We start from the raw sequence: 22,356 nt of genomic DNA on the forward strand, positions 1-22,356 counted from the left end.
CAGAAGGTGGCTTTGACAGATTTATAATTTAGTACTACAGTAAGTGAACTTCTTAAAAATTTATTTAAATCACAATCCGTATTAGTGTTTCTTAACAGGGCGCCATTTTTCTGGCGCACCCATTTCCTTTTTGTCAAACTGTCCAATCACAGAAGCAAAAATAAAAACCAGTCTTTAAATAAATCACAAAACAACAGTTCTTTGTCACACTAACATCTATTTGTGCATTAAAGCAAAGTGAACTAAAACAACATCCTTAAAGCAAAGTCCCTGTTAAAAGATATATATCATTTTTTTTTTTCAGACGGTAAAAATGAACCTAAAAAGTGCAATAACACCCTAAAAATTTCTCATTGGAAGGTCACATAAATATTAAATAAAAACCGTTACAACAGGAGCTCAACCACAGCCATAGTGAATGGAAAACAAAATGCCGTTGAGACATTTTCGGTCTGTACATTTTCAACATTAAATACACTCCCTGACGCTCTCTCTGTCATCCCCCCCGCTACATCTGAGTGACTCATCGTTTCCTCTGGTCAGTCTGACACCCCTAGCCCCCCCCCCACCCACCCACTCCCCGCCCCCACCCGACTCGCCGGTCATTAATCACGACCTCGCCTGCTTACAGATCGATATGCTTCTGACTAACAACACAACAAAACGACACTGTAATGCAAAGATGCAAATGGTAACAAAAATATCTTTAAATATGCTTATGAGTTATCTATCGTCATCGTCATGGTCAGCTAGTATAAAAGTGCACTATCCACACACAAACTTGATTCCTCCACAGGGGGATTAAATTACAAGGGCTGAGCTTGGTTTTTGGTGCTAGTCGAACGTTTCTAGCAGAATGTCAGAGAGAACTGTTGAGACTGGCGGCTTGCTGGACGCCCGACTGCAGCTGAGACTGACCTGAACAGTTACTGGTCAATTCCACTTGTCATTGAGAAACAAAGTCAAACATCTGAGAGTGATGAGAACGAGCAAAATGTCTCCCCTTCCTCTCAGTGTCTAATAATAATAATTAATAATAATATTAATACAGAAAAAAAAAAGATCAAATGTTTGAACGCATCCTGTTTCCCCTTAGTGATTCACTTCCCTTTTTCTAACGTATCCACGGCCCTGCAGTTCATCCTCATCGTCTGGGCCAGCGATTTCCTTTTTGTATATCATCGTTCACACACGCACGCACGCACGCACGCACGCACGCACACACACACACACTTACATATATAGTTATATAGAGAGATTTGTTTTTGTTTTTCTAACTTTTTTTTTTCCACACACAAAAAAGTGAAAAAAATAAAAATAAATTAAAGTCAAACATGCACGCACACAAAAAGACTGATGTGTAGTAAAATGCTTTACATTGCTGCCCCGTGTGTAAAACAGGGCCTAATTCTGTGTGTCTCCGTTCATATTTTTTTAATGCATAATTGAATTAATAATGTTGGTCATCTTGTAAACATCATAATAAATCATTTTGGGCCGTCATTTTCTCCACGTTGTTGTTGTGTTTTGTTGTCATCTGAAGTCTCTAAACATGATAAATGAGGCCACTTTCATTTTTGTTTGTTCATAGTACACAGGGTTTTTCTTCAGTTCCTACAGTCACTGTTAGTTTTTTTTTTTTTTTTCATGGGTCAGCATCTTGCTTTTCCAGTTGGGAAGTATCAGTGTGATTAACGGAAGCATCAAAACTCTCCCCATTGTCCTTTTCACCGTCGGGCTCTGCCATCGAATCATCGTTTGAGTCAGAGTTGACATCCTCCTCTGCCTCCTCCTCCTCCTCCTCCTCCTCCTCTTCCTCGTCCTCCTCTTCTTCTTCCTCCTCCTCTGCGTGCGCCTCCTCCTCTGGCGACAGGTCGTCTTCAGCCTCTCCGGATGTTCCTGTGGTGTCTTCCTGAGCTGCCGGCAGACCTAGCGGGGGTGTGGGGTTGTGGCCGGGGGTGCATCGTGCCGTGTCATGGGGCATCTTCTTGCTGAGGTCCAGTGAGTCGCTGAGACCCAGACCGGCTGCGTTCTTGAGGAAGAACAGGGAGCTGCTGGTGTCGGTGCCCAGGTTGAGGGAGCTGTCCAGGCTGATGGAGGACGGCGGGTACGAGTGGTTATACTCAGATCCAATGCCACTTGTTGAATAGAGCATGGAGGGAGCACTGCTGTTAATGGTGTGGGACAACCCGTGGAAACCAGCAGGTGAGGAAGTAGAAAGACCCAAAGAGGCTGGAGGGACCGCCGACACGCTTCCACCTAGGTGGTGCACCGCTTCCTGTTTGGGTGACACAGACGGCATCTCACCCCGCTCCTGCTTCTCATGCTTTCTCTTGTGGGAGTCCATCTGGGACATGCCCACCACAGTGTGCTTACACTCAGGGAAGGTGCAGTGGAAGTGCGAGCACTTGAGCTTATATTTGCAGTCGGGAACCTCACAATCAGCGCTGGAGCTGAACTGGCAGAAGCCAGCGGCGCTGATCACATCTTGCTTGCCGTGGTGCTTGCGGTGGGCCGTCACCTTGGTGCTGTCGGTGCAGCGGAAGCCACAGCGCAGACAGTGGAAATGGGTGCTGTTTCCTGAAAACTGGCAATCAGGGAAGTTGCAGCTGAGAGAGGATTTGAATCGCTTGAAGTCATCCAGGACCAGGTTGTCCACTCGGTCGTGGTGCTGCGCGTGCTTGTACATGTGGGTGCGGCCGCAGAACTTGTAGCCACAGTTCTCACGTGTGCAGTGGTAGTGGGTCACCTTCAGAGAAAACTGGCAGCCGGAGTCCTTGCAGTTCTCGTACAGGTCATAGCGCCGGAAGCCTTCCAGCATCATTCCCTCATCCAGCATCTTTCGTGACGATGCGGTCTTGCGGCGCTTGCCGAAAGGTGACATGTCCTCAATGATCCAGAAGCGCTTCTTTGCTCCAGTGGCCGTCGGAATGGAGATGGTGTTGCCTGAAGAAAAAGCACATTAAAGAACAATCAGTTGGTTCACAAACAAAATCCACAAACTACAAGAAAAATCACACTGTGAGATCGTCCTGGTTGAAATGTGCGACCTTACTCAGCCAGAAGTGGTTCACAGCTGAGTAAGCACAGAGAGCCACAAATTTTTTTATTCCTAATTCCCAGAATGATTAAAGGAGGGGGAAAATGATAGATTGACTTTGGAACATGACACTTTTACAGGGTGTCTCCAGCCTCCAAACAGAGGCGGAGCTGTGGGTCTTAACCGACCCTCTTATCTCCAATGTTGTTTTATGAGGGGCACCCACCTTTTGCAACACCCTGGGGTCACTGCTAATGATGTGATCCCTGTTCTGTAAGACAGGAAGCAGTGGGCCTCGATAAAACTTGAGGCGTGATTAAAATAAGAGCTTGCTGATGCAGCCTTGTTAATGGAAGCTAAACAAGGCCCAGACTTCGCACTACAGGTACCAAATTTACTGCTCTATCAGTAAATCCTGGTCATACTAAAGTGGAAACATACGCAAGGGTGTAAGTTAAGTAATTATACATAATTGTGGTACTCAGTAAGCATGCACTTTTCATCATTTCTATATGAATGTTCTTTTTTTGCATGCTGGAAAGCCCCTTTGATTTTCTGTAGAGAAAGGTTGGATCACACAGTTAAATGCTGCACAGGACTCAATTGAGAGTGACAGCTGCAGTGTTGGTTTGCGCCGGGGATAAGTACCTGCAGCATCCTGCACTATAGGGACGTCATTTTTAACCGGAGACGGAGTGGCAATGATGGGGCTGAAAGCTGGTGTGTTGGTTGGCATGACAACACTCCGAGTGGCTCCCAGAGAGGCGCTGAGCAGAGAGTATGACAGACAGGATGGAGAGAGGAGGTATGGGAGTGAGGGGAGAGGAGGTCGGAGGAGAGCAGGAGAAAGGGATGGGGCCTGGGACTGGAAGCCAGGCTGAGGAGTGGAGAGAGGAGGTGGTGGTGGTGGAGGAGGAGGAGGAGGGGAAGAAGGAGGTGCATTTTGGGTAGCGCTAGTGTCAGCAGGGGTGGTAGGAGCAGAAGTGGTGGCGGGGTAGCCTTGTCCTGGAGAGACAGGTTGACCAGAGAGGGTGAAGGACAGACAAGAGGGGGAAAACACACAGACGGGTACACACGCACACAAAAACAAGGGTCAAATCACACACGCACACACGCACACACACACATACACATATAGGGATGGGAGGTAAAAAGGGAAAGATAAAAGATAAGAGAATGATACAAAATGAGGCCCATTCAAGACAAGTAACCCAAACACCAGCCAAAACAACAATGATGAGAGTAGTGGATAATACTGGCAACACATGGAGAAATGTGAAAATCACAGGCAGGCTCAGATTTAGAAAAAAGCAGAGGAGAATCTTTTTATATAGTAAGTTTGAGGAAAAATAGGCTGTTTCTCTTTTCCTTTCTCCCACAATTCAACCCACTAAAAGTGCTAAAGTAGACATAAAGCCACAGGGGTGATCTCTGGCCAAAGGAAAATGTAATAAGCTACACACAGTGCAATAACTCAAACCACCGATGTACAAAATGGATGTTTTATGAGGATGACCAGGCAAACTGTCCACGACTCAGAACATAAGAATACAGCATTGTCATCACCCTCATACAGTACATTATGATTGATGTGTCATTATGCTATTGACTGTAAGTCAAACTACTACATCATGAAATACATGACTTAAGAATGCATGAAATGACAAGTTGCTGTTTTTCTGGGTAAGGTAGATGAGTGCTTTGGACTGAGTGAAGCATGATGCACAATGCTGAATTTACAAAACCAGTAATGCACTATTCACCTGTTGGACTAAACTCTCTATATGCTGACACTTTAATACATGTGTGCACTGTCTTGGAGAACTCACCTGCTGGAGAACCATCGTTGCCTACAGGTGTGCTGGTGCAGCTGCGGTCCTGGTTGGAGGACTCAGAGGAGAGGCCTAAGGGGCTGCCTCCTCCTCCCATGTAGTCCATGTAATCATCAGTCTCATCCATGATGCCGGATGAGAAGCCGGAGGTGATACCAGGGTGGGCTCCTACGGCCCCGGACATCATGCCAGACGCATGCTGCATATCATCTGCCCTCTGGCCAAGTGGCATCACCTGGAAAACAAATAATCTTCATTGTAAAAGGATGTTTGAAACAAACATCTTGGAATATAGCATGTTATTAATGCAGGTGTTGTCTCTTGGCATACAACCAAGTGTTTCTCAACATACCAAAGTATTTTGAAAGACTGAACCTCATACTTGTGTCATTATATGAAGGTTTCAAAATGAAAAAAGAACAAAGAGAACTAGAAAAACCACATGTTTAAATTCATGTATGGTACAACATGTACCACAGAGGCTGAGTTAGGTGAACGAGTACACGCCAGTGTGAAAAATTTAATCAGAAGAATGTCATGAGTGATTTGTCATTGACTGGTATGACAGGATATGAGCTGTACTTTCATTTTTGCAGAAGAACACTGAATTAACTTTACTTTTACTTTTTACTCTATTCCCTGAAAAAATATCATATTTTAAAAAGGCCTTTTGCAGCAAAACCCTCTTGAGTTTAGTAGCTCATTTCATTTTACATACAACTTTATATAACCCGAAGATTTCCTCTGTGCTTGTTGGAAGAGGACCTTATTTATTGTAATCTACAGTCATTATCTTCTTGCAGCAGAAACCGCAACGACTCTGTGTGGGAAGATAAAATCTGAGTGAAAATCTATTTATCAGTTAAAGCAACTTTAAAAATCTAGTTATTTTTTGGTGAAAATCGGTTTTAAAAAAGCAAATCAATGAGCCTTAATAAAGAAAACAAGATCTAAACAGCTACACAGTAGCTCTGACGCAGTAAATACATTCCCTATTTAATCAGTAAAAGGGTGTGTGAGGTATTTGGCTTTGTGAGAATATGTCTCAATAAACTTGTATAGTTTCACTGAGGTGTTCAGCCTTTTTTTCTTCAGATAATTACCCTTTCAGAATGGCATGTGTCATATAACCCAGTTTGTATCAGTACCTGGGATGGGACTCTATCAAAGTTCTTCCCGAGCATCCGTCTCATGTGTTTGCGTGCATGTGAGGTCATCTGGTGCTTGAGCAGGAAGGAGAACTGGCAACCCTCACGGATGCAGTGGAAGTGGCTGTTCACTTGGTTATACTTACAACCTGCGAAAAAGAAAACAGTAACAACTGTAAACTCTCCATCAGCAGATTAATTTATCTTTGGCTTCTTGTCAGGCGTCTGAGAGCAGCCACTGCGCTGAACGCAATATTATCAGTGTGACAGTGTTATCATTAGATCAAATACAAAGTGAAATATTTTTAGGTTTTTTTAATTTCATGATATAGCTCTGACAAAAGAGGGATCGGGTTTCAAAGTGTTTCGGAGTGTACATGTAGGAGGAATATTAGATCACTATGGTGTCACACTGAGCAAGTCAAGGCTTCTGTGCACTAAACCTGTGGAGCTCTTTTATTACACTGACATGCTTTATTCAATTAGGAATTTACATAAATAAATTCTCATTTTCTGTGGGCCAATAATGCACACACCCTGCAAACCAAAGTAAATATACAATTATTACCATATTAAATTCATTTTTCAAAGTATCTCCATTGTCATTTTTCCTTTTGTTCTCCATTGTACTCCTGTCTGCTTCGTATTCTTCTGTTCTTTTCTCGTGTTTTAACCGGTCTAGCTCTAATTGCTTTATGATTTCAAATTAAATGAATGTTCCGTTTTGTGCCTGTTAATCAAATACCATTATATAAAAGCAGGCAGAAATAATTGAAAGAGTAACATGCTGGGCAGGTGCTAGCATGTCAGTAACCATGGCACCCAGTTTAAGAGCACAACACGTCTGTGTCATCAAATAGCTTTTGCACACACAATGTTTTAAACACGCAAAGTTGAGCAAATAACAGTAACCCCCGTGACACGGAGTGCCTTTTGTGAGACAGAAACCAGGTAACATCATCAGCGGTGTTCAGTTTAATGTTGCTGCCATGGATACTGGCAACCCATCAATTCTTTATGACTGGAGTGCTAGCGATGGTAATCCTTTCTGTTTTTCCCCCAGCCCAAACAATACAGCTGGCAGATCAGGCTGGGGACAAAAAACAGCTGTTTAGGGCCTGTTTTTGTTTGCTTTGTTTCTGCGTTCTGAAAAGCTTGTGTAAGCGCCTGAAAAAAACAGATCACTTTTAATTCATTTCTGTGCGATGGCAGCGGTGGCTGTGAGGCGCAGCTTCAGAACACAAACAGGCTAAACCAGACAAGCCGGATAATTAACAAACACAAACCTAATTGCTCATTTCTGACAGGGGCAAAAGGAAGAAGAAAACAACCTGGATGTGATTGCCCTCTTTGACGTTATTTCTCATATAGTACAGGCAAGACTTCCTTTGGGACTTGAGGTACCATTGTGAATATACAAAACACAGCAACAAAACCTGTGAGGCAGATTTGTTTCATGCCTCTTAAACCACTCTAGTAGCACAACACTGTGTTTGCCAACACTGGTCTCTCTCCCTTTGTAAACACAGAGAATATCCTCTTGCAACAGCCACCAAAAATCAATCCACATCTTTCTCAATTTGACACCTTTAATCTGCACATCTCTCCCAGCAAAATAATATCAAAAGCCAAAGTGTTTAGGGGTTGCGGGATGATGTACGGAACAAGAGGCAAATACGAAAATGTAAAGAAGAGAGACAGCAGGCAAAAACTCATACAGGAGGAGAAGTATTCTTTATGAGAGCTTACCCAGCCTCCCACACTCCTCCTTCTTGGTGAAGTATTTGAAGCCATTGGCGGCACGGCGCTCTGCCTTCTCGTGCTTCTTGACGTGCCACGGCAGCTTGGTGGTGATGTTAGTGACAAAGAAGCAGCCAGGCCGCAGACAGTGATAGTGGCCCCTCATTCTGAACTCGCAGTGCTGCGGAGAGATTTACAATTTCAAGAGTCAAATGTGCTGAATGTTTGAGAGCCAAATAATATTTCATCTTCTGTCCAAAGTGGACATAACACACTTTCTCCAAAAACATAATCAACACCTCACAGGGCTTTCCTTTCCAGTCATTTGGAACATCTCACATATTTAAGTAGGATGACTTTTTTTTTTTTCCAGGCTTCCCACAAACACCCCTCCTTTCGAACATGTCTGTACACCACCATCTGTTTGTGAGGCCCAAATCCCAAAGGACTGGGCCAAATAAGATCTGCTCAGTTCAGGAGATGGGGACTAAGGGGAGGAGGGAAAGAGGAGGAGGAGGAGGAGGAGGAGTAGGAGAGAGGGGGGGACTTTTTGTGAGAGGGGTGATTTTCGACACATTAATGAATTCATTTAAACGGTTTTCCAAATATGGGCTCATGAGAGCAGGCAGGGGCTGCCATTTAGGTTTCATTTGTGAAGCATTCCCCTGATTTTTGCCCTATTCCAGACAGCCTTGTTTACTGTGCAAGTGACAATGATTTATTGGGTAATATCAGCTAAATTGGCCTTTTCTGAGAGGAGAATGCGGCAGTCAGAATGACATCATTGACATATAAACAGGCATTACTGGGGTGAGTCGACTGTCTTTTTCAGCAGAGATGGAAGACGGGTAGCAGCGGTTGTGAAAGCCTTGAGTCAAATAACCTCAAATACCGGTCTAATAGATAGTATACTTCATGCTTAGAAAACTGTGGGAGATGACAGTAGGTGATTCAGCTCCTGGCTGAGTTATCAAGCCACACTCACCTGGTTAGGACAGAGACACTGGAGAGAGTAGTAGGAAAACTGGTCGCGGACATTGACCAGGTTGTTGTTGGGGTTGATGTGGTCCAAACAGTGGGACTCGGCCTTGCCAGAAGTCTTGCACACATACTTGCAATTCCCGAACAAGCAGTGGAAGTGGAACTTGTTTGAGTACTTACAGTCAGTAGCCAAACAAGGATCACTGGATGGATAAAAATGGGAAATGCAGTTTAATCAACACCAAAAGAGGAAAAAGAACATACTGTACTGTCATGTAATAAGATACAAATGGTCCTCATACTTTTCCTGGAACTGCAGAAAACCAGGTTTGACTTGTGGCTTAGCATTCTCCAGAGAGGTGGTGGCCAGAGGGGAGTTGGATGGCAGGTTGGGCATCGAGGCCGGCATCTGGGGGATGCTGCCGGTCAGCTGCTTCCAAGCCAGCAGGGAAGGAGGAGGGGAACTGTAGCCACCAGAAGAGGTGAGGTGCGCCACATCCATGGAGGAATTGTTGGCCACAGAGACGGGAGCAGCAGGCTGCATAGGGGCTCCCTCACCAGAGGCCTTGCCTTCACTGAACGGAGGCTCCGACTTCACTTTCAATGTAGCTCTGAGGTGGAAACTGAAAACAAGACGGAAGCTCATTTTTATGTTGATCAATAAAGTAGAAAACTAAAATGTGGGAAAGGTATATTTGCTGATCATGAACCAGTGTGACACTTACTTAGCATGTTTTATGGCCCCATCCACAGTGCTGAAGAGTGCACCGCAATCCTCTACCACGCAGTGAAAATGCACTTTCTGAAGGAAGTCACACTGAGCCTCACAGAAGTCATCTGTGTCAAACCTTATAGACAGAGAATGAAGACTGTAAATCTACTGCCTTCCCAAATGAACAACAAACAGTAAGAAGACAACTGGTTAAACTCCTCATCTGACAGTAAATGTCTGTTGGTATGTCGTACAGTAAATCATTTCAAGTTCCTGTAAGACCAGATTCTTTGTGTTTCAGGGGGTTTCCAGTGAGGAATAGTGTTTACAGAAAAAGGCTCTCGCACTTTTAAAAACACTCCCGTTTTCTCACTATTAAAATGAATCCGAAAACTGAACATTGAATGCATTTCCTGCGTGTTTTATACCTGCGGAGGTACGTCTTCCAGATCTCAGTGGGTTTGTCCAGGCCCAGGGGCCTTTTCAGCACTCTGTTCAGATATTGTGCTGCCTCTGAGGTGTCGCTGCCCTGGCCTGTCTCCAGCTCTGTCTTCAGGTTCATGGCGTTGAAGAGGGCAGGGTTCACCTCTGACATCTACAAAACACACGACACACAAAACCAGCAGCCGCTGCGTTAGCTCAGCATACGTAAGCGGGGCACTCGCATATGTTCGGATGCGTGCAAGAGTTTAAACGCATACACAAATGATTTGGCGAAGCAAAAAAGCACAGCCAGATTTACAAACGCCCAGGATTTTGCTTGAGTGCAGGCCAAGCATGTTTGCCAAGTGTCCACTGGGAGCAACTGTTAACCCTTTTATGTGATGTGGTGGCTTGAATCAAACTCCCAAAAGCCGACATGACATGAAGAGCTGTTGGACAACAGGTCTTCAAACTCCTCCACTGGGTTCAGTGACTGCTTTGAGGAGGGAGACTCTGAAGTTGAGCTCTCCCAGGGAAAAGTTGAAAAAGATGATGTGTGTGTCAGTTTGTAGAGGGGAAGCATGTAGGAGGAGGGAAGTCTTGACCGGTTTCCGAGAGTAAAACAAATGGAGGCTTATCTGTCATTACATCATCAAAGTGATGGAAGACAATGTCCATTTTAATCTTCACCAAAAAAATACACATTTAAATTTCCATACGCTAACATTTAGACTCGCTAAAAAATGAGGGCAGCGCCTTCCTGTTTTTTCTCCTCTGACTTCTTAATCAAATAATTTACAAACTCTATAAATAAATGCAGAGCGAGGCGGGGGAAGAAAAAGTATAAAGGAGGAGAAAAAATGGACGGCGAGTTCAAAACAGCTCATCAAAAAACAAACATCTCTATATATCTGGCATGGCACCCAGCTACTGCTTCATTGTATTAATTTGTGTGAGGTGCAGTGAAAATTACACTGTATGAAAAATGGCAGGAAAATTTAAATGATACAAACTCATCTTATTAGCGGTGAAACATTAAAAAACAAACAGGCCCCTCCGTATCCCGCTAATTTGTCTTGGGATGAAAGGCGTTTGATGGATGGATCTTACCTTATTCATAAGCGAGGATAAAAGAGATGTATTCCCTGGTACAGGGTGTCCGTTTGATTCATTACTGGAACAAGGAAAATGAACAATGTTTAGTCAAGATTTGCATGAGAACAGTAAATATTACTATTTATCACACAAGGTGTGCCTGTATAATGAAGAAGAAAAATGCTGTCTTCTTAAGAAATAAGATCTACTGTGAGTTGGAGGGAAGATTGGAGTTGAAGGTTTATGTAAACATCCTTCTCACGCAAAAATGGAGAAATATGTTGAGGATGTTATAATTGGTATGCACATGTATATAAATGGAATATTTTTGATAAATAATTGTGAATATAACCCTGGCTGCCAAGACTGTAGAAATCATTTATCAGTCAGAGAAATCTTATTTCCTTGTTGATTGATTTTGTGAATATGTTATGTGAATTTACAACAAGAATCAACGTTTCCTATACATCATTAACCCTGTGTTTCCCATGGGGCTGTGTACCTGTGGTCTTTCTTGCTCAGGTCCAGGCTGTGTTCCTGCGTGGAGTCTTGGGAGGCCCCAGAGGTGGCGTCCACTGGCTCCTGCTTCACTTGAACCAGATGGAACTGGCTGGCTGAAGCCGGCTGCCCGTTCCCTGAGGATCAAGCCAGAGACGCAGAGGAGAGGAGAGACAACAAAGTTATTGTTGGTCAGCATTATTACCCTATGACGAGATCCAATCTGACTTCTGTCCTGGCCCGAAAAGAATACTCCGAGTGATAATTATTGTGAAATTATGTCAGGCCGTCAAGCCTTTTAAACGGTGATTGAGAGGCGGGAGATATGAGGGAAAAAGACTCCTTTTTCTGCAGCACTTGTCACAACTCATTTGCCAGGCTGCCTCTTAACTGGTCATTAAGTGAGATGCTAATGCTGAGGGAAAGTGGCAGTCTCAGATTGGCCACCCCCCTCCCTTCCCACCTTCCCAGGCTCCTCGTTGGCCTGACAACGGGCGGCAGCCAATGCCACTGAGCATACCCACAAGGAACAGCGGTGCTATGTCGGTCAGATTGGAGCTGACAGCCAATCAGATTGGTTCAAATAGCGTGACCTCTCGATCACATTCGCCTCCAAATAGGTATTCAGTGGATGCTGTGAGCGAGGACAGGAGCGCTAAAATGAAATAAATAAAGACCAGGGGACAGCGTGGGGTAAAAATGCTGACAGGAAGGTGAAATTCTGCCCCCCCTCCAACCCCGATCCCCAAGGGATTGAAATATTAATTTGTCCTGGGGCTATACAGAGAAAGCTGGGCTTTTGGTAGACAATAAGTGGTGTTTTATTTAAAAAAAATATGTGAGCAGGAGGGGTGAAGGTCCCGATGTAGCCTCTCAGACACTAAAACTGGAGAGCACCAGCGGCCGTGATTGGTTTGGTGAGGAATCTGTTGTTTAGGAGTTGAGCCTGGTGCTGAGGGATTGTGACAAGCAAGGTCATGGGCAACCAAGTGTATGCCCTTGGCCCTCAGCCGGGTGAGGCCCCTCTCCTTTTTCTTGCTGGGGAGAAAACAAGACCAGCCTACGTAAGGGGGAAACCGAGCAGAGTTCCCCCCTGCTACAAGATGACCCAGAGACATATCAGGCAGAATAGGAGTGGAAAAGCCAGTCTTGGGCCTTGTCAGCTGAAAGCTAAGAGATGGGGAAGTGTCAGTGTCAGTTCAGTTTGACAATGGCTGAGGTTGGAGGGGCTGGGGGTGGGGCAGGGGTGGGGCTAAATGAAAACAGCAGTCAAACAATTTTGCGTCTGCTTTGAGGTCAATGAATCCTCACCAATTGTCCATCCAGCCCTCCTTCCCTCCCCCCAACTTGATAAGAATACACCCAAAATTAACTAGCCAGACAAACCCTGCCTTGTCATTGACAATTAAATCAACTCTCAGACCAAATGGGAGCACATTATATCAAGAGCAGCCACTCACTATATGATCTACACATGATCACCAAGCAGATTAAAGAATTCCTTCAGTGCTTCAGAGGATAAATTCACTGTTTAAGGTGGATTAAAATGCGAAAGTCTCTTGTTCTGTTTCACATTATGAAGTTGTTTTTTTTTATTTCCGCTTCCCAAAGAGGGAGAACAAATGAGTTTGACTCAAAACAGCTACTTTCTGGAAATTATCCAAGAATAATGTACCACCATGTAATTACTCCGGATAAGATACAGAGCTTGTGAAAGATCATTTGTACTGTGTGTCTAATTAGTAAACCTTTCATATGCTTGAATCTCTGGGAAAAAAACACTTAAGGGTAAAAGAGTGTAACATTAATACAAAAAAAATGCTGTGAAAATACTGAAAGCAGAAACAGGAAAAATGCACAATTCACTAAAAATAGAGGCGAAGTTTCACAACCCTAATGAAAAAGATAAGCACTGTGAATGTGAAATGTGAAAATAGCCACAAACATAGTGACTTTTCTCACACCTTTTTGACAGAGAAGCACAAACCACTTCCTCCTCAATTTAGCCCTAAATGTCCTGTTCACACATTTTATGAAGCAAATATGAGAAACAAAACCACAGCTACCCCTCCATCTTGTACCTGCACTGAACTTTTAAAATTTTAGATTGACATAGAGGAGCTTATTTCAAACCAGCTTTGTTATCCAACAGAGAGATCTGAGCTGCAGCCTCTCAGTGAGCCAACAAGAGGGGTGGTGAAGGCACCATCTGTAGAGGCCCCACCCTCAGTGGGGGCCTTCTCAGTGTTCAGACTACCTGCTGGAAGCCCAGAGGTGGAGCTCAGCCTGACAGCCTGGGCTCAGCTCAGCTCCCCGGAGCAGCTGCCCCAGCTCTCTCCCAGGGCCTGTCCTGCTCCAGGAACACCACGAGGAATTGTAATCCTTCCCAGTCCCAACATCCGGAGATGCTCCCCCTTGCAGCCCCATTTACAATCCGCGCCCCACCTGCTCGGGCTCAGCACAGGAGGCCCCACTGCTACAGAATGCAAGTCTGTGCTCTGCAGTGCATTATCAATTTAATGCTTTAACTTCATTTTCATTTTCAGAAGCTTTGTTTAGAGCATTATGATTAACATAGACAAGGCAATTACCTCCAAAATTTATGTGAATTGTGTTTATGCTAAATAGATATTGACATGTTTTTCTGGGAACAGAGGGTTTCTAGAAATTCAAAAAGTGTGTCTTTGCTGATGCATGCAAGTGTGTCTGACTTCTTGTATCAGTGAAAAAAAAAAGCTTCTTTCTCAGCTCTGGTGCATTGAGTCATTTCTGCCTGAGCGATTTCTGTTTTTTTATCAGTTTGCATAGAGGATACGGAAAAAAAAACATTTTTTTTGTTCTCGCAATTTCTGAACTTAATTTCATTCCACCTCCATTTGCTTGGAACGGGCGCAGACATAGATAAGAGACCGATGAGGAGGAAACATGTTCGACACAAGCCCCATGAGCCCCCACTCTGAACATCATAAGAGACTTTTACAGGCTCTACTCTCCCCTGTCAGCGCATTTATCTCCAAATGGATTGTGGGTATCTAACAAACGATCAACACAATAACAAGCCCAGAGCAGAGGACCATGCCTCCGGTATGTCCCTTTAAGCCTGAAAGCGGCAGTTTTTCTGCCTTTCTCTCCACTGTGGGATAGTGATAGAAATGACCTCTGAGTGCACTCTCTCTGCTCTGGCTGTAGTGGAACAAGTCCACACAAAGAAATAAGGATGTGGCTTTTAGTATACATGCAGTATACTCTCATTGGACACTTTCACAATTGAAAAGGTTGTTTTTTTCACATATTTTCACACTGTTGTCTCCAAATACAACACTAATTCATTTGTGTGTTTAGAATTTGCAAGTGTTTAACTGGTTCAGTTAACAGCAACAGAGATCACCAGGGTGCCCAGAATGATTTCTTCAAATTGCTTGTTTTATCCGACCAGCAACACAAAAGGCACTCATTATTTTCCATTGTTTATTTGGCTCTCTAAAATCACTTAGTAATTACACAATGACTTTCTGTGAAGTGACTGACCTGTGTCTGGGTTGTTAGAGGGCTTGAGGGCAGCAGCTGCCAGTCTGGCCATCATGGGTGATATCAGACCCTTGCTGGCTGAGATCTTCTCCATGATGGAGGAGGTGGTGAAGGAGTTAGGGGTAGACGCCATGGCTCCTTCTGCCCCTGCTGTGGAGCAGCCTTGGGTCAGTGAGTCGGTGGGCATTGAGTGGGCCCCAGAAGATACGGCTGATATCAGGCTAGCAGCCGGAGGAGGCGGTTGGAGAGGTAGCCTGGGCATGAGGGGGAAAAACGGGTTGGAGGCGGCCAGGGCGCTGTTGGACAGAGCAAGGGCCACCGGCATGTTGCTGGGCAGGGCCTGGGACAGCAGGCTGGACATTCGCTGACCCGCACTGGGCAGTGAGGGTGTAAGCTTGAGGGTGTGGCCTGACGGAGAGGAGGAAGAGACAGCAGTGGTGGGCGTGGCCAACAAGTGCGGTACAGTGGTGGACTGCTGGGTCGTCGGCGAGGCACTCAGGCTGGAGTTCTTGCTGCTGATGGTTGAGAAGTCCATCAGGTCATCGTTGCTCGATTCCTCTGGCTCATCCTTTGGCGCCAGGAAGGTGGAAGAGAGGCCCATGACTCCAGAGGAGCGGATGTGTCTGCGCTCATGTTTGCGCTTGTGGGAGGTCATCTGGCTAGTGGAGGTAAAGGTGAAGCCACAGCCTGAGCGGATGCAGTGGAAGTGGTTGGTGGCTTTGCTGTACACGCAGCCCTCATACTTGCACTCCTCATACTTATAGAACTTCTTGAAGCCATCTTTGGCATAGGCATCATCCTTGATGTGGTAGCTCTTGTGCTTCTCAATGTCACACTTGTTCTTGAAGGTGAATGTGCAGCCTGGGCGCCTGAGGAAAGAATGGAAAACGGGGGGAAAACATGATTAGATAGGATGCTGTGTTACAAAGCCTCCTCAGTACCTCTGTGCAGTTGGGAGTCATGGAGAGGGTCCACATGATTGAAATACTTGACAATGGAGGAATGATAACTGAGGAGGTTCAGTGACACAGCAGCAGCTCATTGACACGTCGCCACCTGCAACCTTTGCCAGAGGGATACATTTCATGACCGGAGTATGTAGAATCAACCAAGTGATTCTCTCTGACTGTTGATAATTGTGTTGTGGTGCATGCGACCAGGAAATAGATCAGCCTTTAGTCATGATTTCACTTGTGGCGATGATGGTAATGCTGCTTATAATTTATTTATTTATTTAAAATAAGGAATGTGTCTACATTCCCCATTTTTTCTGCAGATTCATTGCTTTTTGGAAACTGCTAATATGCCGATACTAATATGGGCCTCGACAGCTGACTGTTTGTTACTATTAATGCATGCTGAGAAACATTAACTATGTCAGCTCTGTTCACCTGCAGTGGAAGTGTGTAGTCTTCTGCCCATAGAATTGACACCCGACTGTGCCGCAGTCTTCGGTTGCACGAAATCTCTGGAAGCCATCATTGATCAGCTGGGCATTCTTTTTATGGAAGTTTTCATGGGTCATGACATCCGAGGTGCTGGTGTACACCTTGCTGCAGCCCACCTGCAAAGCAGAGACAAAGCATGGCAATCGAAAAAAAGATCTGGGCCCATAGCAGACATGAGAGTTTCAGTTTGCAAGAATGGTTTGAAAAAAGCCTACTTCTAAAAGGCAGTGCATTAAAGAGATCTGATATACTGTACACGCTATAGAGCTCAATGTGGTTTAGAAAATGCTAGTGGCCCAGAAATGGGTGGAGGAAGGTTGTTTTCTCACATTCAAACTTTAATTTGTGGTAATGCGCAACAGAGAGGTGCAAGTTTCAAGTCAAACCTCATGAATTGGAAACAATTTTATCTTTGTGACAATTGGAAAAAAGAAAAAATGTGACTGAAAGAGGCAGTGATCACACAACAGGCAGCTGAAACTACAGTACCTTCCTGGCAAAGCTGCCTTTTAGAAAATGAAATGTCATATTTGGAGTGTGACGATGTAGTCACCACAAACTTACTGTAACTCAGTTTGAGAACGGGTTTGAGAGGTAGAGGGGGCAGAGGAAAGCAGATGGGAGTAAGATGACTGTCTTGGTCTTTAGTTTAAAATGTTCTAGTACTCAGGAGCCCTCAGAGCCAACAGAGGGGGGAAAAAACAGGTAATGTTTGAATTAAAAGCAGCAATTGTATATCATCCCTGGCACTTTTCACACGCACAAACCGGGCAACTTCTCCATATTGAGTCAAACAATGAAAAAAATGCCACTCTGTTTTTTTCCCCCCTAAATCAAGAGTGCCGATGCCAACATCTGCAGGTTCTCAGGGACTGTTAAAACAAGAGCTGAAATGTCCTAATAACAATTACGCTGTTAGAGGGGTTTAAAAAAGAATATATCTCAAACCATCCTCCGCCGAGCTGCTGCCCTGCCGGTGAGAAAGCTCTCGGCACAATGACACGTTGAAAATAAGCAGATGTAAAAAATTAAACAAATCCAGAAGGGGGAATAATCTTCATCTGGCTGCTTGGTACTAAAAAATGAAAAATGTGTAGTTTATATAAACACCTAACTGAATTTTATCCATGCCAATTAAGGAGCGAGAGAGTGAAGAGGTGGGAGGAAAGCAGCCTCACGTGTATTCACCCTTTTCGATTTTCTTTTATTTACTTTAGGACACGTTTTGCCAAACTGCTCTTTAAAGACACTTTGGTGTAAATGGAAAAAGTGTGGGACTGTAACTCCACTTCACAGATGTAGGTAAACTGTGTGACTCTCAATCACCACGAAGAAGTTTTGTACGTCTTGTGCGTGGGCCTTGTCACAAATCAGGACATCGACTATATCATGATAATCTGCAACTCCTTTTTTCTACCCACCTTGTCCTGTTTTACACAGTCCTTAAATGATGTAAATGCTTCAAAAAAAGTTGTTTTAAGGCTCTTAATGGAACAAAACCAGGCTTTAAACTCTATGTAGACAGTGTGTGGTTTGTTGTGAGGCTGTGGAATGTAAACTGAAAGCTGAATTATGCATTTATCTGCAACATTATATGGAACTTTTCTTTTATCTGCATAAGTAAGTTGTGGTTTATTTGAACTGTGTGTAATGCATAAGCATGGGTGGTCAAATTTATTTGATTTTTTAAATTCATTGTTATTTGTCTTTCGCTCTGTTTCCGTGTGTGTATATGCATGCGTAACTACTGTACGTGTTTGTGGGTATACTGTTGGTATGTGTGTAGGTGGAAGGGGAGGTGTGAGTCTGTGTATGTACCTGCATGCAGTGGTAATGGGTGCTTTTTCCATTGAGGTGGCAGCCATGGTAGTAGACGCTGCAGTCGTCCAGAGGGCTGAAGCGCATGAAGCCATGCTGCAGGGAGTTGTCCCTCTTCTTGTGCATGTTGTAGTGCCTGATTACATCCTGCTTACTGGTAAACCTCTGCAAAAGGGGAGGGGGGGGAAAAATGTACGGCAACAGGTTGGTGTTTATTTAAACCAGTCACAGAATCAGCAACAAGTCACTTTATCTCTGTGGAAGCAGCAGCTGCAACATGCGGGAGCCAATTGGCAGCTGGGGAGGGCTGTACAGACTGCAATGGAGAGGGCCAGGATGTCTTTTAAAGATGACGCGTTCTCTGGTTATTGATTTACTTTGCATATCTCAAATTTGTGCCCTATCCAAATACAGTACCAAAGGTTCTGGGACTTTATGAGTACACAAGAAGCTTCCACATGGAACATAAAGTATGTTCCCCACACTCACTCCCTGTCTCTACATTATTTTTTCCCTTGCACAAAAACGTATTTTTTTAATTAAGATGAATCAATTGACATGCAAGATCACAGTTCTGATGTTTCTGGCTCTGGAAAAATTATGTTCCGTGCAGATGGTTTTTCAGCGGTGCACAGGGGAAAACAGAAGACAACAGAAACAAACAAACAAACAAGCCAACCAAAAAACGTTTTCCCTTTCAATTCACTGAGATATGATTCCATTTTTAATTAAAGCATTAGCACTCGCTTTTGGTGCAGCCTCTGCCTGTAATGATGAGTGAATATGCTAAGAGACCCTCCTTCTGAAATTGCAAAATAAATAAATAAATAAAAATCCCTCCCACACCCAGGAGTCAGGAAGGGAAAAACAGAAAAGTCACTCCACAGAGACCTGCAGCAACCAAATCTGCTGTAATTGGGCTTAAGCTGATGTTACTGAAACTGTAACGGGAGATGCGCAAATCAATGAGACAGTTCTGTCTTCAATCCATATCAGTTGAGGGAAAAAACATCAGAAAGAACCATTCTAAAAAGCAACTAATTGCTGTACAAAGTAGGGTAATTGCTTTGTGTCATGTGTTCCACTCGCGCACAAGTAAAAAGCGAAGATCTCACACAGCTGTTCATTGCTTTGCTCTTGGCCTGTTTCCCACTGCATATTTCTGAGATGTTTGACTCCTGTAAGAGCAAACACTTCATTAGGATTTTCTTTCTAATTGTCAAATGCTTCAGATTAAGCATTTCTTTAATAATTTTCCTGAAAAATTCTGAGCTCAGCTCCTGGCTTTGGGCTTTCTAGTATCTACCGGTTGATGATGACGGAAGATAAGTTGAACTGCGGTCATGGTACATTCGATCCATCAAGCCGTCCAAAATAGGCCAGGGAGAGAGCTGACTGGGAAAAAGATCTCATTTTCAGTTGAGTGGTGATGAAGGTTGGGAGCCACTTGCTACATTTATTTTAGGATTCCCACTAGTGTGGCAAGATGCACACTCTCGCTCATGTACAAGCCCATGAAAGGAGAATGTTAAGACTCAGCCAATCGCCCGGAGGCTGGCAGTGGGATAATATTCCAGGAGTGTGTGTCATGTAACATTTCATGAGTTATCGCTTCGAAAGGGGCTGCTCATCACTGCCTGCCTGTTTTTTTCAGGGTATTGACATCCAGAGAGCTGGCTTCCAAAGCATATCTGTGTTTCCACGCAACGCAAAAGCAACAGAGAAATGTGGACCTGACCGTGGAAATTGCCATGATAACCTGAACTAACAGTCTAAATAATGACATGAAATTATTTTCCTTTGTATTCCTCCAAGAATGTGTCTCATCAGACTGTGAAGTGGATTCATGCAGAAAATGAAAGCTTAGATCTGTAATGCTTTTCACCACATAAACAATATTTATCGAGCGGTAATCTCTCTTGATCAGTAGCAGACAAAGGAGATTACAGCTGAAGATGGCTTAATTCAGAAAATTGTTAAGAAAGGAAGGAAAGCACACACGGCTCTGGCTGTGCATGGATTTTTGACGTCTTTGACAAATCTACCCGTGTTTGTCTAACTCTCTCAGGCCATATGCTACGGCAAACACAAGGTCTGTATTGTGATCTGCTTTGTGTTTTTTCTCCTTCCTGTGCCATACATGACAACTCCTGGGACCAGGACAAGATTAATAACGTGAAACGGGATTAAAGGCAGGCCCCTGACAGTGGCAGATGTCTTTAGAAAAAAAAAAAGAACACGGATAAAAAAAAAAAGAGCCATATTTCAAACATATCTACAATTAACCCTTGTAATAAAAGGCCAACTGTCAAAGACCAACTGTGTCTGCAAACTGAATGGGTGTTAACACCCATAGCCTGTTTGGCAGAATAAACTTTTCATCTGCGTAAACTTTGACTGGGTGTGACCACTAATGAAAAGATGACACGTTATTGTTTGTCTATCCTAGGAACACCACGTCCCCTTTATCATGTCCTGAAAAAAACAGAAGATGCTTAGCTTCAAGCCACCTTCTGTAACCCCTCCTTGTTATGAAGGAACAAGCTCTTGGAGACTGAAGCATCAAATTTACCTTTGTCTTATTCTCCTCATTGTGTGAGAATATGAACTTTGAGGCACTCAGGTTATATGAAAGTTTGCAGAATACAGGAGAAAACATTTGAGATGTATTCGGGTGATGCTCAAAAAATTGATAAAGTACTCACGCTCACCTGGTAGTTACACTCAGGGTCCATGCAGTGGTAGTGCTCTCTGTACTGGTAGGCACAGTGCACGTGTCCACAGTGTTGACTCCCAGAGAACCTGAAAACCAAGTTGCATGACATTTCAACAGTTAAACATTTTAAGCCCCACACAAAACAGTGAATAAAACAACATCCAGAACACATCAGAGCTTATCGCACAGAGAACAGTCACAGGGATGAAAAAGCTGAATGATAAAGCAGCTCAGAAAGACGCCAGTGGGGTTCAAAAATAATCAACAGCAAATCAAGAACGATTAGTGAAGAAATTATTTGAAATTCCAAGAACAGGGTAAAATAAAACCAGTGAGGGAGTTTTCAAAGGCATTATGCTCATCTCACCTTCAGAGTCACAAAGCTCACACCTTCAAACTGACTTCTGCTTTCCACACTGCTGCAACAATTTACCCGTCTGTCACACCAATTTCAGCCAAATCATCTCCATTTATTTCCAAAGCAGCCGTAAGAGACACTTATTACACTGAAACCCTTTCCTATGACACACATACACACACAATCACTCACTCACTCAAGGATCGGGAACCCCGTGACTACTTTATTTCTCAACGCTGTGAAAATCCTTGTCAAATCAATGCACAGTTCTCTCGGGTTAACCGTAGTTTTACTCTGTGAGGAAAAGGGTTAGGTATCTTGAGATGTAGGGAACAGCTCTGTCTAGTCTCCACTCCAAACCCTGTCACGCTCTCATCTGGAGTCCAAAAACCAGATTTTAGCCTGGTGCTAGTTAAAAAAAAAAAGGCTGCTGCTTGCTACAGTACAGTCACTTTTACGGTGGTGATTATAAGCCTGACGATGATGACTGTTAAAATCCTCCAATTACCAGTGAAAACACACAAATAAACATTTGCATTGCTGCTGCCAAGAACTCCATCTGGTAGTGCAGAGGAGAGGGGGAAAAGGGGGCTAAGTAATATTTTTTCCATCTCTCTTTCTGTTTTTTCCTTGTTAGGATTATCCCAGAGCTGCATTTACAGATCACTTTGCTGAGTTCATTAAGCTAATTGAACGGCATATCCACTACTCTTTTTAAGTTGGTTGTGTGAGTGAGTGAACGTGTGTGTGTGTGTGTCTGGTAAATGGGGATGTATGTAGAGGGGGGCTTTGGGAAGGTTTGATGGCTCTTTTAAAAAAGACAAAACCAAAAGTTGAACTACGTGCGTGCCCACAATAAAGCCAACATATGTCCCAACCATTAGTGATTTCTATACTCTCCTTTCACATACATACACACACACGCACTCACACATTTACACTTATGAGCACACAAAGCCCCCCCCCCCGCCCCCCAGCCCCCCAGCCCCCTGAGACTGTAGCCCACCCCTCTGCTCATT

At 43.9% G+C, this 22,356-nt stretch overlaps 1 protein-coding gene across 5 annotated transcripts in view; it reads right to left on the reverse strand.

Annotated features, from left to right (window-relative positions):
- Positions 1 to 1,273: 1,273 nt before the first annotated feature.
- Positions 1,274 to 22,356, reverse strand: part of casz1 (castor zinc finger 1) — a 74,982-nt gene continuing 53,899 nt past the window's right edge. For 2 of the 5 annotated variants that reach the window (XM_042410415.1, XM_042410413.1), the window contains exons 5-19: positions 20,969 to 21,065; positions 18,264 to 18,428; positions 16,389 to 16,561; positions 14,998 to 15,866; positions 11,474 to 11,606; positions 10,987 to 11,050; positions 9,882 to 10,048; positions 9,467 to 9,589; positions 9,044 to 9,364; positions 8,746 to 8,944; positions 7,770 to 7,941; positions 6,021 to 6,169; positions 4,870 to 5,107; positions 3,689 to 4,045; positions 1,274 to 2,946 (exon numbers count right to left, since the gene is read on the reverse strand). In XM_042410415.1, coding sequence (XP_042266349.1) covers positions 1,646 to 2,946; positions 3,689 to 4,045; positions 4,870 to 5,107; positions 6,021 to 6,169; positions 7,770 to 7,941; positions 8,746 to 8,944; positions 9,044 to 9,364; positions 9,467 to 9,589; positions 9,882 to 10,048; positions 10,987 to 11,050; positions 11,474 to 11,606; positions 14,998 to 15,866; positions 16,389 to 16,561; positions 18,264 to 18,428; positions 20,969 to 21,065 — 4,528 coding nt within the window. In that variant the 3' untranslated portion in view covers positions 1,274 to 1,645. The remainder of the gene's footprint in view (positions 2,947 to 3,688; positions 4,046 to 4,869; positions 5,108 to 6,020; positions 6,170 to 7,769; positions 7,942 to 8,745; positions 8,945 to 9,043; positions 9,365 to 9,466; positions 9,590 to 9,881; positions 10,049 to 10,986; positions 11,051 to 11,473; positions 11,607 to 14,997; positions 15,867 to 16,388; positions 16,562 to 18,263; positions 18,429 to 20,968; positions 21,066 to 22,356) is intronic. The other 3 variants (XM_042410414.1, XM_042410417.1, XM_042410416.1) reach the window with 3 other exon arrangements.

Source organism: Thunnus maccoyii, chromosome 4, assembly GCF_910596095.1.
Source record: "Thunnus maccoyii chromosome 4, fThuMac1.1, whole genome shotgun sequence".
NCBI classification, from domain to species: Eukaryota; Metazoa; Chordata; class Actinopteri; order Scombriformes; family Scombridae; genus Thunnus; species Thunnus maccoyii.